At 37.8% G+C, this 12,407-nt stretch overlaps 1 protein-coding gene across 1 annotated transcript in view; it reads left to right on the top strand.

Annotated features, from left to right (window-relative positions):
• The window catches only part of polr3b (polymerase (RNA) III (DNA directed) polypeptide B), a 30,500-nt gene extending 20,116 nt beyond the window's left edge, over window positions 1-10,384 (top strand). Inside the window, exons 21-28 of the mRNA XM_053500390.1 lie at window positions 512-670; window positions 911-1,028; window positions 2,244-2,386; window positions 6,042-6,145; window positions 7,396-7,562; window positions 7,813-7,926; window positions 9,394-9,567; window positions 9,655-10,384. Of these exons, the coding sequence (XP_053356365.1) occupies window positions 512-670; window positions 911-1,028; window positions 2,244-2,386; window positions 6,042-6,145; window positions 7,396-7,562; window positions 7,813-7,926; window positions 9,394-9,567; window positions 9,655-9,784 (1,109 nt within the window). The 3' untranslated portion in view covers window positions 9,785-10,384. The remainder of the gene's footprint in view (window positions 1-511; window positions 671-910; window positions 1,029-2,243; window positions 2,387-6,041; window positions 6,146-7,395; window positions 7,563-7,812; window positions 7,927-9,393; window positions 9,568-9,654) is intronic.
• Window positions 10,385-12,407: the final 2,023 nt, after the last annotated feature.

The following is a 12,407-nucleotide window of genomic DNA, read 5'->3' as shown; positions in this document are numbered from 1 at the left end:
ACAGACTCAAATTAAACACTGTATTAAAACAGTGTATTTTATAACCAATTTCACAAAGCTACACAAATGTTCAGCAAACGTCAAGTAGTCCACACATTCATTTTGTGCGAGTCTCTCATTATGCTTTCTTACTTTGCGATTAGTACGAAATGTGGCCTCATCACCAAAAAAAGAGTGAGAAAGAGACGTTTTTTTATCTTAAGTTTCTGTTGCATAGCAACTTAGACTTGGTTAGCTTTTACACATCTCGTTAAAATTTGAGATAATTTGTGCGAGAATTGGCTGTGTTGTTGGACTACAAAATTTCTTGGGACACTGTTGTACTAATTTAAGTTAAATGCTATTAAATGAGAGTTACTCTAGATAATAAGAATTTTACCTTTTTTGTTTCTAAAGCAATTTATCCAGATGCTTTAAATACCAAACAGCTATTGTATTAGAGAATAAGTTTCTCCATTATCTACAATACTCCCTGTGCTTATTCCTGTGCTTTACTCTTCCTTCACCTCAGGTTTTGGCAGGTGTCTGGTATACAAGAACGCAAAGTGCACACTTAGACGTTACACTAATCAGACCTTCGACAAGGTCATGGGTCCCATGTTAGATGCAGAAACACGGAAGCCCATTTGGAGACACAGCATCTTGGATGCTGATGGCATTTGCTCTCCTGGTGAGTAATGCATAGATTTACTTCAATAGAAGCACCGCACAGAGGAGGGGGGGGCGGTGACAAAGCCAGTGCCTTGCATTATTGTGTTCAATATTATACATACACTGCCTGTCGTTGTTTTTCCGTGTTTAAAGATTACTGTATCTATTTCGGAGGACTGGGAACTAGGATAGGGTTGTATTCCGGGTGAGATTGTTGGCCATGTGGATTGATATGTTTTGTGTGTGTGCTCTGTACCAGGAGAGAGAGTGGAGAATAAACAAGTTCTGGTGAATAAATCCATGCCCACAGTCACTCAGACACCACTGGAGGGCAGTACCCAGCCAGGCCAGCCACAGTACAGAGACGTGCCAATCACGTGAGTTTGTGTGTGTCTTATCAGGCAGCGTCACACTTTACGCCACAGACTACAAGAAAAATATGTTTACAGTATAGGAATTGTAATGGTTAGATTAACCTCATTAGAAACATTAACATTGTAATAAGAATAATAAATCTTAGGCTCTGATACAGAAATCCCACCTGGAATAAATGCAAGCAGGTTTTCTAGTAATTTACCCACCAGCAACACATTTCTGGCATCAATTATTAACTGGATGTGCCTGCAACTTAGTTCGCATGGAATTTAGTTGGACACTCGCCGCGTTTATGATTTTGGAATGACCTAAAATTTTTATGTTTTATCGTGAAGTGAGCGGAATGAAGAAGTGATCTTGCGTTTATTAAGTAAATTTCAATTGGTCACTCATAGGCGTGCGTTATGTAAAATGTACAGCACCATCTATTAAATTTTAAGATAAAAATGTTTGACTTTTTATTTATTATTTTTTTTCAAGGTTAATTTATCTATTTATTTATTATCTTATCTTCTCCTTCCATGGACTGATTTTGATGAACAGAAGGTTATGTTATCTTAAGCTCGGCCAAATACACCTGTGAAAACCGCATTAAGCTTCGTTTGGTAGTTTTCACGTGATGCGTGCACAAGTGCCCCAAATTATTTTTTCCGCAAATATTTTCAGTGTCCTGAAAGACGCTGCAACCTTGAATCAAAAGCGAGACATGCAAAACACTAAAACTATGGAAGAATGAAAATATTGCCTTTTTTTGTTTGTTGGTTTGTTTGTTTGTTTTTGTTGTTTTTTTTATTAGTGGTCTTATGTAATTTTGTAATGAGAAACCTAAATTAGAAATGCATGCACAATAGACATTTTTACTAGTATGCCCTTAAACTGTGTTTTTGTTGTGGGGCTTCCACTTCCTAATTGAAGTGAATTCCTAAATGATTTGCCCCCAGTGCATATTTGTGCAAAATATCGGTACCTGATGTGGACTGGCGTTCCATCCAGGATCTGTTCCTACCTCACATTCGGTGTTCCTGTTATAGGCTCTGGATCCTCCTCGATTATGATAGTGTTTACTGAAGAACATGAGCATGACCTGTAATGCCTGTGCATAACTTTTATACTTATAATACGCTCATTGTTATGAAGACTTCTGCTTTATTTATGCAGTCACATAAATCCGACTACATTGTTTTAAGGTCGTGACTTTGCCTTTCCTGTACGCACAGATACAAGGGTTCAACGGACTCGTACATTGAGAAAGTGATGATATCTTCAAATGCAGAAGATGCATTTCTGGTCAAGATCCTTCTCCGGCAGACACGTCGTCCTGAGATCGGAGACAAATTCAGTAGCAGGCACGGCCAGAAAGGTACACAGGCATTCGAGACTCTGTTCCATCACTTGCTTTAAATAGATGATGATGATAATGATGATGATGATTATGATAAAACCTTTATTTGTTTAAGGCAAAACATCACTTCCACTTATTCACATGCAATAAAATGTGTGTTATGCATGTTCATTTACACACATGAACGTACAAGTGTCTCCCCCTTTTTTTTCTTCTTCTTCTTCTTCTCCTGTTCTCCTTCTCTGCCTGTTCCCAACATGTATTCAGATTCAGGATCCTGCTCTCCACTTTTTTTTCTTCTTTTTTTTTTTTTTTGAGAGCTGCTTTTCAATTAATTAGCCCTTTGTCCCGAAGCAGCGTATGCAAATTTATCACAGCCGTGCTGCTCCTGGGAAAAACTGTTTACAGGCGCTATTGTTTCTGCGCACCTCTGCTGAGAGCCCAGGCCACGATGATGGTTTAATCAGCACGCTAACTGGCGCCATGCATAATTCACTCATTTCATTAACCGAGGTTGTCCTTGGGCACTCATCGCAGCCCATGAGAGTGAGCAGAGGTCAGGGAGGGGTTAGCTGCAAACAGCCCGAGATGCTATTTACTGCTCTTTTTACCCGGCCTTTGGTATTTAAAGGAGTGGCACAAAGCTGCTAGACTGGGCTAACACCAGGACAGTTATTGTTTGAGAGGGTCAGTGTAGTTCTCTCTCGTAAACGCCTTTATTTCTCTGGTGGTTTTGGATTCTAGTCGCTTATTTGGTGTAATTCTATGTGGTTTAGGGATGCAGTTAAGCATATTTCCATGCTATGTGCTGCTGAAAGGCTTTGAGGCTGTAAACTTTGCATGCTCAGATTTTCATTTAATATATTTAAATAGTGTAACTGCATAGAAGCAAAGCCGAGGTAAAAATCTAATTCAAGACCGGCTCTTTTCTTTGTTTTACGTAAAATAACTGTGAGCAGTAGAGGGTGCATGTACAGATTGAGAATCTTGTTTATTTATTTATTTATTTAGATATTTTTGGGTGGTAGGTAGCAAAGTAAACTCAAACACAGGAAATTTCAAGACATGGGGGCGAGGCTTTAATGTCCAAAGTTGTTTTTTTGTTTTTGTTTTTTTACAAAAAAATGTAAATCTTTTAACATACCAGAAAATTAAATAATGGTATCGAGGAGTTGAGTTAAAAAAAAAAGCAACAGATGAATTTATAATTACTTTTTACACTACTTTCTTTTCTTTGTACTTTTTTGTTCTTAATGATCGGGGAATAAGAGCATTTTAGGGGGCCGGGGGGGATAACCAGTTATAGGAAGACAGTTACATGTTACAGTTACAGTTCAACGCAAATTATTGTATGTATGTCGGGGGAAAAAAAGGAATTGGCAGCTTTATTGGTACCGAGAGCCAACTGAGGATATCCCACAGTGCACTGGTGCCAGTTATAGTACGGCAAGTTTGACTGGGGTTTTGTGTGGTGCTGTTTACTTACATCCCCCTTTACAGATCCTGCTTACTCTGACTCGTCTCATAAGCTCTGGTCAACAGAGCAAAATTGGTTAATTATTCACCGGTGACCCAAACACACAGACATAAACACACACACACATTGGCTGAGCTGTGTTGGTGGGGCTCATTGTGTGAGCTGCCAGTGCGAGGCTGTATGGGGTGTGATGGAGGGCCGTGGACTCTTAATGCTGTTCCCCTTTTCTCTGCTGATTTCATGCCTCTTTTATCATTCACTCACACACAGCAAATAAATAACGGGGAATGTGTTGAGAATTATCTTTCTCTGTCACTTTTAAAAAATATATATATATATTTTCTTTATGCATTACTTGTCTACTCTACTGGTCCCTTAGTTTACTCTCTGCCTTTTCAGTATGAAGTTAAGCCTCTGTGTTGTACTTTATCTTTACAAATCTATTACTTGTTTGAACTACAGTTCGTAAACAGTTTTTATGCTGTATTATATAGCGAGTGTACAATACATAAGGAATAAAACGAGCTGTGCTGTTATGAGAAAATACAATAATTGACAGCAGGGTGTGATCCATTTACCACCCTAAAATTGATTAGTTTCCTTTAACGGAATTTTCCGAAGTGTCACACTAGTCATCCTTAAACAAATAAAACAACTTTCCTATTCTATGTGTAGTTCATTTTAATGTTGTGGAACATCCGTGAAACAAATTCACATGATATATTTTCTTGCTCAGTTTTCCCTCTCATAGTCAATACCCACAAAAATGCACATGCATGAGCCCCTAAAATTTAACTGGTACTATAGAAACAACAACTTATTTGAGAAAGCACATTAATAACCTGTGATTTGACCTACAGCGAGGGCTACCATTACTCATGTTGTGGTAAAAATAGAAAACAATACTTTTTAAAGTATTTATTACAATACAACAACACTGACGTGTATATATAAAATATAAAGCTCATGACGTCAACATTTTGTATGTAGTCACTTGATCCTTTCATTCCTCACTTTACACATGGACGTATTCCATTCCTCTCACGGACTGATCCTGTCTTTGTGTGTGGCACGACCAGGGGAAGTTACAGAAGTCTAATCCCTCTCTCACTGTCCGGCTGAGCACCTCTCTTCACTTCCTGCTCCTGCCCACTCTCTTTTTACAACTTGCAAATGGCCCAATAATGTGTTTGCTCTAACAGACGGAAGAGTGTGGAGCAAACATTTGCGCTCACACTCGGAGTTGTGCACTGCTTCCCTGGCCCACCGTGTGACTGGATAATGCCAGTGCCTCTTTTCTTTGAAGCCAGCAGACCTGATCACCGTAGTATATGTATATCCATACAGCATGTCAAATAATAAAGCGGTAATTTAAGTTATGGGACAGACATGTTATTAAAAAAGTTTTTTAATACGTTTGAGTACGAGACTGCACTTAAGAAAAAAACTAAATTATGGTAGGTTATTCCATATGTACAACCAAATTGCACATCCTATTAGTTTATAGTATTTACATTTGTGAAGCACTTTGGCATTTGTATTAAACGTTGTCTTTATTTACCTTTTTTTTTTCTTTCCCCATTGAATTAAAAAAATGCATTTTGTAATTTAACCAAGAATCAACAAAGCCTTCCATGATGAATTTCCCATGTCAAATGCAGCTTTCCCTTTTACTGTTACAAGTAAGACATTAAAAATTGCTACGTAAACATCTAACAAAAAACTTCTCCTATATCAAAAGTTCTACTTTTATAATATGTAAAGGTTTATGTGGAGCAGCCATCATAAAATTACCTGTAAATAAACATCAACACCAATGATGGCACTAATATACTGTGATTTTTCTTTTCATCGGTTACTGTCCTGAGTTGTGCTGTTATAGAATACTAATCATCTGATGATCACGTTTGGGAATACTATAATTTTATCATGCAGGACCATTTGTACCTAAAATGCTTCTGTATTTGTCATGTTTTTTTTTTTTGTAAGATTTTGTCATAACAAACCAAGCTGATAAAATGCTTTGCTTATATGAAAAATACTATATGTAGCGCTCAGAAACAAACATGATGACAAAAGTGAGCTCCCAGATACAATCCACATAAAATTCGGCTTCAATCATTGTTTAACCAACTCTCACAATTTATGTTTGACGTTTTTTGATGCCTTCAATAATGTACGTTTCTCCTACTACAGGTGTGTGTGGACTGATCGTTCCTCAGGAGGACATGCCCTTCTGCGACTCAGGGATCTGCCCGGACATCATCATGAACCCTCATGGATACCCCTCCAGAATGACTGTAAGCCCCTCCCCAGTGAAAAAGAATCATTTTATTTTACTGGTTATCCACTTTCAGTGGAGTTAAAGCATAATTACGTTCATATCTGTTTGTTTGTAAGAGAGAATACAGTCGAGCAGTTAAAATTTTGATATTCATCCAAAAACCCAACCAGTAGCAGCTCGGCAGTATTTGACTGACTGTGCAAGTCACCACTCCGTGTTACACATCACCTAGGAGACGTATATTACAAAATATTTGGACAATGCACTAATGGTGCTTGCACAGAATTATAAAAAAAAAAAAAAAAAAGTATTGTTGGGTATTGTGTTTAGACTAAGTTATTTATTGCTGTTTACAGAAACCAATTTACCTTAGACATTTCATAAACTGAAACGTATTTAGGCGGGAGGGGGAAAAATCTGTTTAATGATGCATCTTATACTTTATGTGGCAATACAAAATATAAGATGTGTAAAATTTTATATTATCAATAAAAATCTTTTGTGTGGCAATACATAAATGCCACACTGAATCCAAAATCAAATTTAAAGAAATTTATTAATTTTAACATTTTTAATTAATGTTTGCTTTGAGGGGGTTAAATGTTGCTGATTCTGTTTAATTCTGCAGGTGGTGCACTGTAAACTATTCACACTTTACAGGATCCTATGTGAGGATATAATTATTTGCCACGATTGTTAAGACTGAACTAAGACTAAAAATCATTACAATGTACAAATTGAATGATATTGCATTGACTGGTACCTGGTGATTCCCATACTTGTTAGTGCTAGAGTGTGAATTGTCTAGGGATAAATTTACCTTTACTCCTTTGCATGTCTAAAGTTTTTATTTAGTTTTTTTATTTGCTGAAAGTTGTATGATTTTGTTTTTGTGAAGTGTGTTTTGGTCCTATATCCAATCTGAAGTGTGTGTTTGGGTGCACCCAGCAGGCTCTCTGATGGAAACCAGTGTAAATAGAATAAAAGGATTCACCCTTTCAGTATCGCGAGGTCAAAGGCCATTCAGCCCTTTTTGTGCAAATCCACTGTGGTGCAGCGGTCCGCGACCGTATCCATGATGTCACATTCTCCAGCTGCAAAAGCACTGACGTCATATGTTTTGCATTTAGCATGTTTATACTCGGATCATAACTGGAACAGACTAATAATCACCGGCATGTGTAGAAATGCTGTTTAAGAGTGAGCTGCTTGAAACATGGCAGCATGAGGGTACTTACACTGTCTGCATCATGTTTATTGTGCTAGGTCGGGAAGCTAATTGAGCTCTTAGCTGGAAAAGCAGGCGTGCTGGACGGGCGTTTTCACTATGGCACGGCTTTCGGAGGCAGTAAAGTGAAGGATGTGTGTGAAGATCTTATTCGCTATGGGTACAACTACCAGGGCAAAGATTTCGTCACATCAGGCATCACAGGGTAATAAAGTCATTTAGATTTCAAATTGCTTTGCTTGCTTTTTTTTTTTTTTTAAATCAGTTACCCATTATAAGAGCGTAGACAAATACAATATGCATTTATTGATATTAAAAAAATTTAATCTTGGTGTTGTGCTTTTCTTTTCCATCCCTCAAGTAGTTCAATATTTATGTTTTAGTGTTTTTGTTTATTATGTTTTTAAAACTGTCCTGCTAATATGTCTAGTCCTGTGTTCTTTGTGTTTAAACAGGGAACCCCTGGAAGCTTATATCTACTTTGGCCCAGTGTACTACCAGAAACTGAAGCACATGGTGTTGGATAAGATGCACGCAAGAGCACGTGGCCCTCGAGCGGTCCTTACAAGGTATGACATAATTAGTGATGGCTTTCTTTCATTCCATATATGAAAGAATAATAAAAGATTAAAACCCAATGGTGATAATGTCGTAATGAACATGTCATATTTCTTTGAGTGAGAAATTAGATTAGATTAGAGTCACCTTTTGTCATAGTTCAAAGTGCATATTCAAACCCTGAGAAATGCAGTTAGTTCATCATCAGAAGTGCATTAGTCAATACACATCTCAACACGATGTGTATACACTATTGCCAAAAGTATTTGCTTGTCTGCGTTCGCATATGAACTTAAATACCATCAAGTGTGTTTATGGGAATTATTTGACTAATGCTCCAGAAGCGCATTTGTGGGGTCAGATACTGATGTTGGACATAAATCCCTGGCTTACAGTCTCTGCTTTATTTTATACCAAAGGTGTCGTTCAAGTTCTTCCACACAAAACTCGCCTATCCATCTCTTTATAGACCTTGCTTTGTGCACTGGTGCGCAGTCATGTTGGAACAGGAAGGGGCCATTCCCTTAACTGTTAACACAATGTTGAGAGCATGAAATTGTGCAAAATGTCTTGGTGTACTGAAGCATAAAGAGTTCCTTTCACTAAAAATAAAGGGGCTGAGACCAACTACTGAAAAATAACCCCACAGCTTCTGAAAGAATATACAAAAGTTCCCATAAACTCAGTCCTGAACCTTGTGGAAAGCCTTCTCAGAAGAGTTAAAGCTGTTATAACTGCGAAGGGTGGGCCAAGATCATATGAAACCCTATGGATCAAGATTTGGATGTAACTTAAGTTCATAGGAATGTAAAGGCATGCGACCAAATACTTTTGACAATATATCTGTAAAGATTCTCAGTCATCCAGGTGAGATTAATTGGAAGTTGAGTCATGTCAACCAGACTTCTTTTTTTTTTTTTTTGTTAAGTAGAAACGTTTGACTACACATCCAAGTAGCTTCTTCAGTGTCAAAAAAGCTACTTGGATAAGTAGTGAAATGTTTCTATTTACAATAAATAAACCAAGTTGACATGACTCAACTTGCAGATTTTTTGGAAATATAGTGTCTGCCTGAAGTTGTGACATGTTTGTCGGCTTCAACCTGAAATATCATCGCTAATTACTTTAAAGCTGCTCAGCTTATTTTTTAACTTTTTCTACAAATTGTTTACCTGTCAATGATTGGTGATTATGCTAGTACAGAATAATTAGGGTGGAATATACAGTAGTGCGTTGATGAACATAAATTATGTGGAAAATATAGACTGAAAGTGATGGTGCAGTAGTGCTTTTGTTAACATCAGCTGTGAGGGGTATCTTTTGATAATGCCTTTCATTTTGCAAACAGCATTTATAGTTATAAGCATTAGTGCACATGAGTTCTAATTGGGAATAATTATTACTGTTCTATAATAGCTGTCGTATGTCTTACATTAGTCACAACTTTTACAATCGCATGTGTGTGCATGGTTACGCAGGCAGCCTACAGAAGGTCGTTCCCGGGACGGAGGTCTGCGTCTGGGGGAGATGGAGAGGGACTGCCTGATTGGCTACGGGGCCAGCATGCTGCTGCTAGAGCGTCTTATGATCTCCAGTGATGCTTTTGAAGTGGATGTGTGCGGCCAGTGTGGCCTGCTCGGATATTCTGGATGGTCAGTACTAAATTAAACCGCTTTGTGTGTAAAGAATATCCTGATAATATGTTTTGTTTTTTCAATCCTGCTGTTTGTGTGCTGCAGGTGCCACTACTGCAAGTCCTCATGCCATGTGTCCTCTCTCCGCATTCCCTACGCCTGCAAGCTGCTCTTCCAGGAGCTGCAGTCCATGAACATCGTGCCGCGTCTGAAACTGGCTCGGTACAATGAGTGAGCTGACTCGGACACTGCTAACACTCAAGCCAAGAAAAGGCTGTATTCGAAAAACTGCAGAGTCATGTCTCAGTCTGCACATCCATGACGTGCTGTCGCAGTGGTTTCTGTGCATGTCAGTTTGTTGTATAAACCATTAGTGGTTACATTGAGCCTAAACTAGAGGATTCAAACATCATGTGAAAATCTCTACATTAGAATATTCAGGTTGTAATTTAAATAGGATATCATGATATTGCCAAATGTTGGCAAAATTTTGTTTGCATGTACAAAAAAAGTGCCTACTTAAAGATTTTTTTTTCAGTGAAAAAAAATAATAATTTGCTGCTTGCCTATTTTTTTTCCCTTGTTTGTTTTTTTGAAAATTGATATTTTCTGTATGTATATGTAAGTAATAAATCCTTCTATAAATTATTTACTAATGTATTGATGTTGCATAAATTTTGTCACTGCTTTATTGATAAACCAGTGAACAGAGCGTAATTGGGGAAATATATCCTAAATTCATGTAACATGACCATCATAACACTGATATAATGGTAGTGTATTTACACAAGAAGTTACCAAAATAATAATAAAGCTCAGTACAATTTGGTTGCCAGATGGTTTGTTTTGAGAATTCCTTGTTAGTCTAATTTAGCATTTCTATTTAATCAAAATTATTTTCATGCTCAGTGCAGATACTTGCAGAATGAGTACATTTTGTTTTAACAATTAAAAGCTTCAGACATTACCATTTCTTTAGCAACTTAACATGGGTCTTAGATCTCCCCCAAAGTGTTTCACAAACATAATACAAATCTGGATCTTTTAATGTAAAAATCCCACTACTCTTTCCACAAATGTAATGAATCCTTGCAAATTAATTAGCTATAACGTTTGCAGGGCTATTTCGTTTGTGAGAAATTTTGTGGGATTATTACATTAATTAATTACATTTGTATTATGTTATTACTATCTTCTTAAATAATGTCACAATAGGAGGAACATTTTACTGGCTTATATTAAGCCTGGTCAATATATTTCTTCTTTTTGCATTTTTTTTTTCAAATTTATTAATTCATTCATTTGTAAACTTAAATCTCTAAATCAACTGAATGTTCAAAAAAACTAAAAAGTGTATTTTGCATAATAGGTATTCTTTACATAAACGATAAATAAATAGCAGTATAAACGATCACACCCCTTAATGCCTTGCTATTATTCACATTTTTATTACAGCACCAGAGATCAGATCCGCTTGCTGTTTCTTAAACCAAGGGTCCCAGAGCGGTGCTGCCCTGCACACCCACCCAATTTAACCTCTGCCAGTGATTAAGGGTCAATGAAAAAGGAAGTGTTTATCCCAACTGGCCTGATGGTGGGGACGGAGCTGAAAGTATTGTGTGTCCTTGATTAAGTGCTAATGTGACAACACTGACAGGGGAAAAGTGCTTGTTTTGTTGGCCACCTTCCTTCTCAGGTGCTTTTTACACTAATAAAATGTCCACCATTCAAAGCTTGCCGCCACCCACTAAGCCGTTCTGGAAGCTTTTGATTGGGAGAATGCTGGAGAAAGGGCACTGACAGTGACTCGCTGATAAAAGCTGGAGGGAGGTGGAGTGTGCTGTTGTCTCTTTTAGGCGACTGCACCTGTCCTAACTAATGAGGGCCTAATGAGAGGCCGAGAGTAATAAAACAGGAAAAGGATGTCTCTTGAGGATGGGAACAGAAGCTCTTCCTAACATCTTACTATCTTTACACCTTGAATTAATCAGCCAATCACAAGTCCCGATCCTCAATGATGTTAGCTCATATTCAATCCTTGATCTGCAAGTTATTTTAAGATCTGCCAACATGTAAAAAACTTAAAGGATTTAGATATTGTTTAAAAGTTCTATACCTGTCCTACACACTTTCTCTTGCGTTTTTTTTAAAGAAGCAACAGTTATAAGGCAACGCCAGTAAACTATACTTGGGCGCACTGAGTGCTGAAGAGTCTTCCTCCTCTGTCCACCATGTGGGGAGCAGTTCAGCCATAATCCCCCTTTCTCTTGCTCCTTCTCCTCTCTCCTTCTATCTCTCCCCTGTGGTTCCATTCATATTCTAATCACAGCTTTCCCCTCTGCAGTTCGCAGGCACTCCATCAGAGCCTCCCTGCCTCAGGCTCTACACTTTTACTTCCCCCTTTTGTGACCAAAAAAAAAAAGCTCTCCTCCCAGCACACTAAAATAAGGTTGGTACAAGGAGAGAGTGAGAGAGACAGAAGGGGAGGGATGGGGTGGTGGTGTCAGCCAGTGCTGTTTGCGCAAGAGCAGATTTGACCAAATTCTTAAACTTTCTCTTTTTTCCCATTTCAAGATTTGGTGCTGTTCTATATTTTTTTTAATAGAGTGACATAAGCAATGCTAGATTAAAACAAAAAAAGGAGCAAAAATAATTCCAACTTGAATACATTTTTAAATGATGTATCAATAAAATGTTACAACTTTGTCTTCGCTCCATGCAGTTTGTTTGCTTGTTTCACGAAATGCCATTGGGGTTTTCGAATGGAGAAAATTCTGTAACTGGCCAAAAAGTGGCCCTTGGATCAAGAACTTTAAAACGGAGGCAGTGGGGGCAGTGTGTGTATGTGTGTGTAGGGA

This window comes from Clarias gariepinus, chromosome 7 (genome assembly GCF_024256425.1).
Source record: "Clarias gariepinus isolate MV-2021 ecotype Netherlands chromosome 7, CGAR_prim_01v2, whole genome shotgun sequence".
NCBI lineage: Eukaryota > Metazoa > Chordata > Actinopteri > Siluriformes > Clariidae > Clarias > Clarias gariepinus.
The sequence above is the reverse complement of the archived record's forward strand: the minus strand, read 5'-3'. Positions and strand labels throughout refer to the sequence as shown.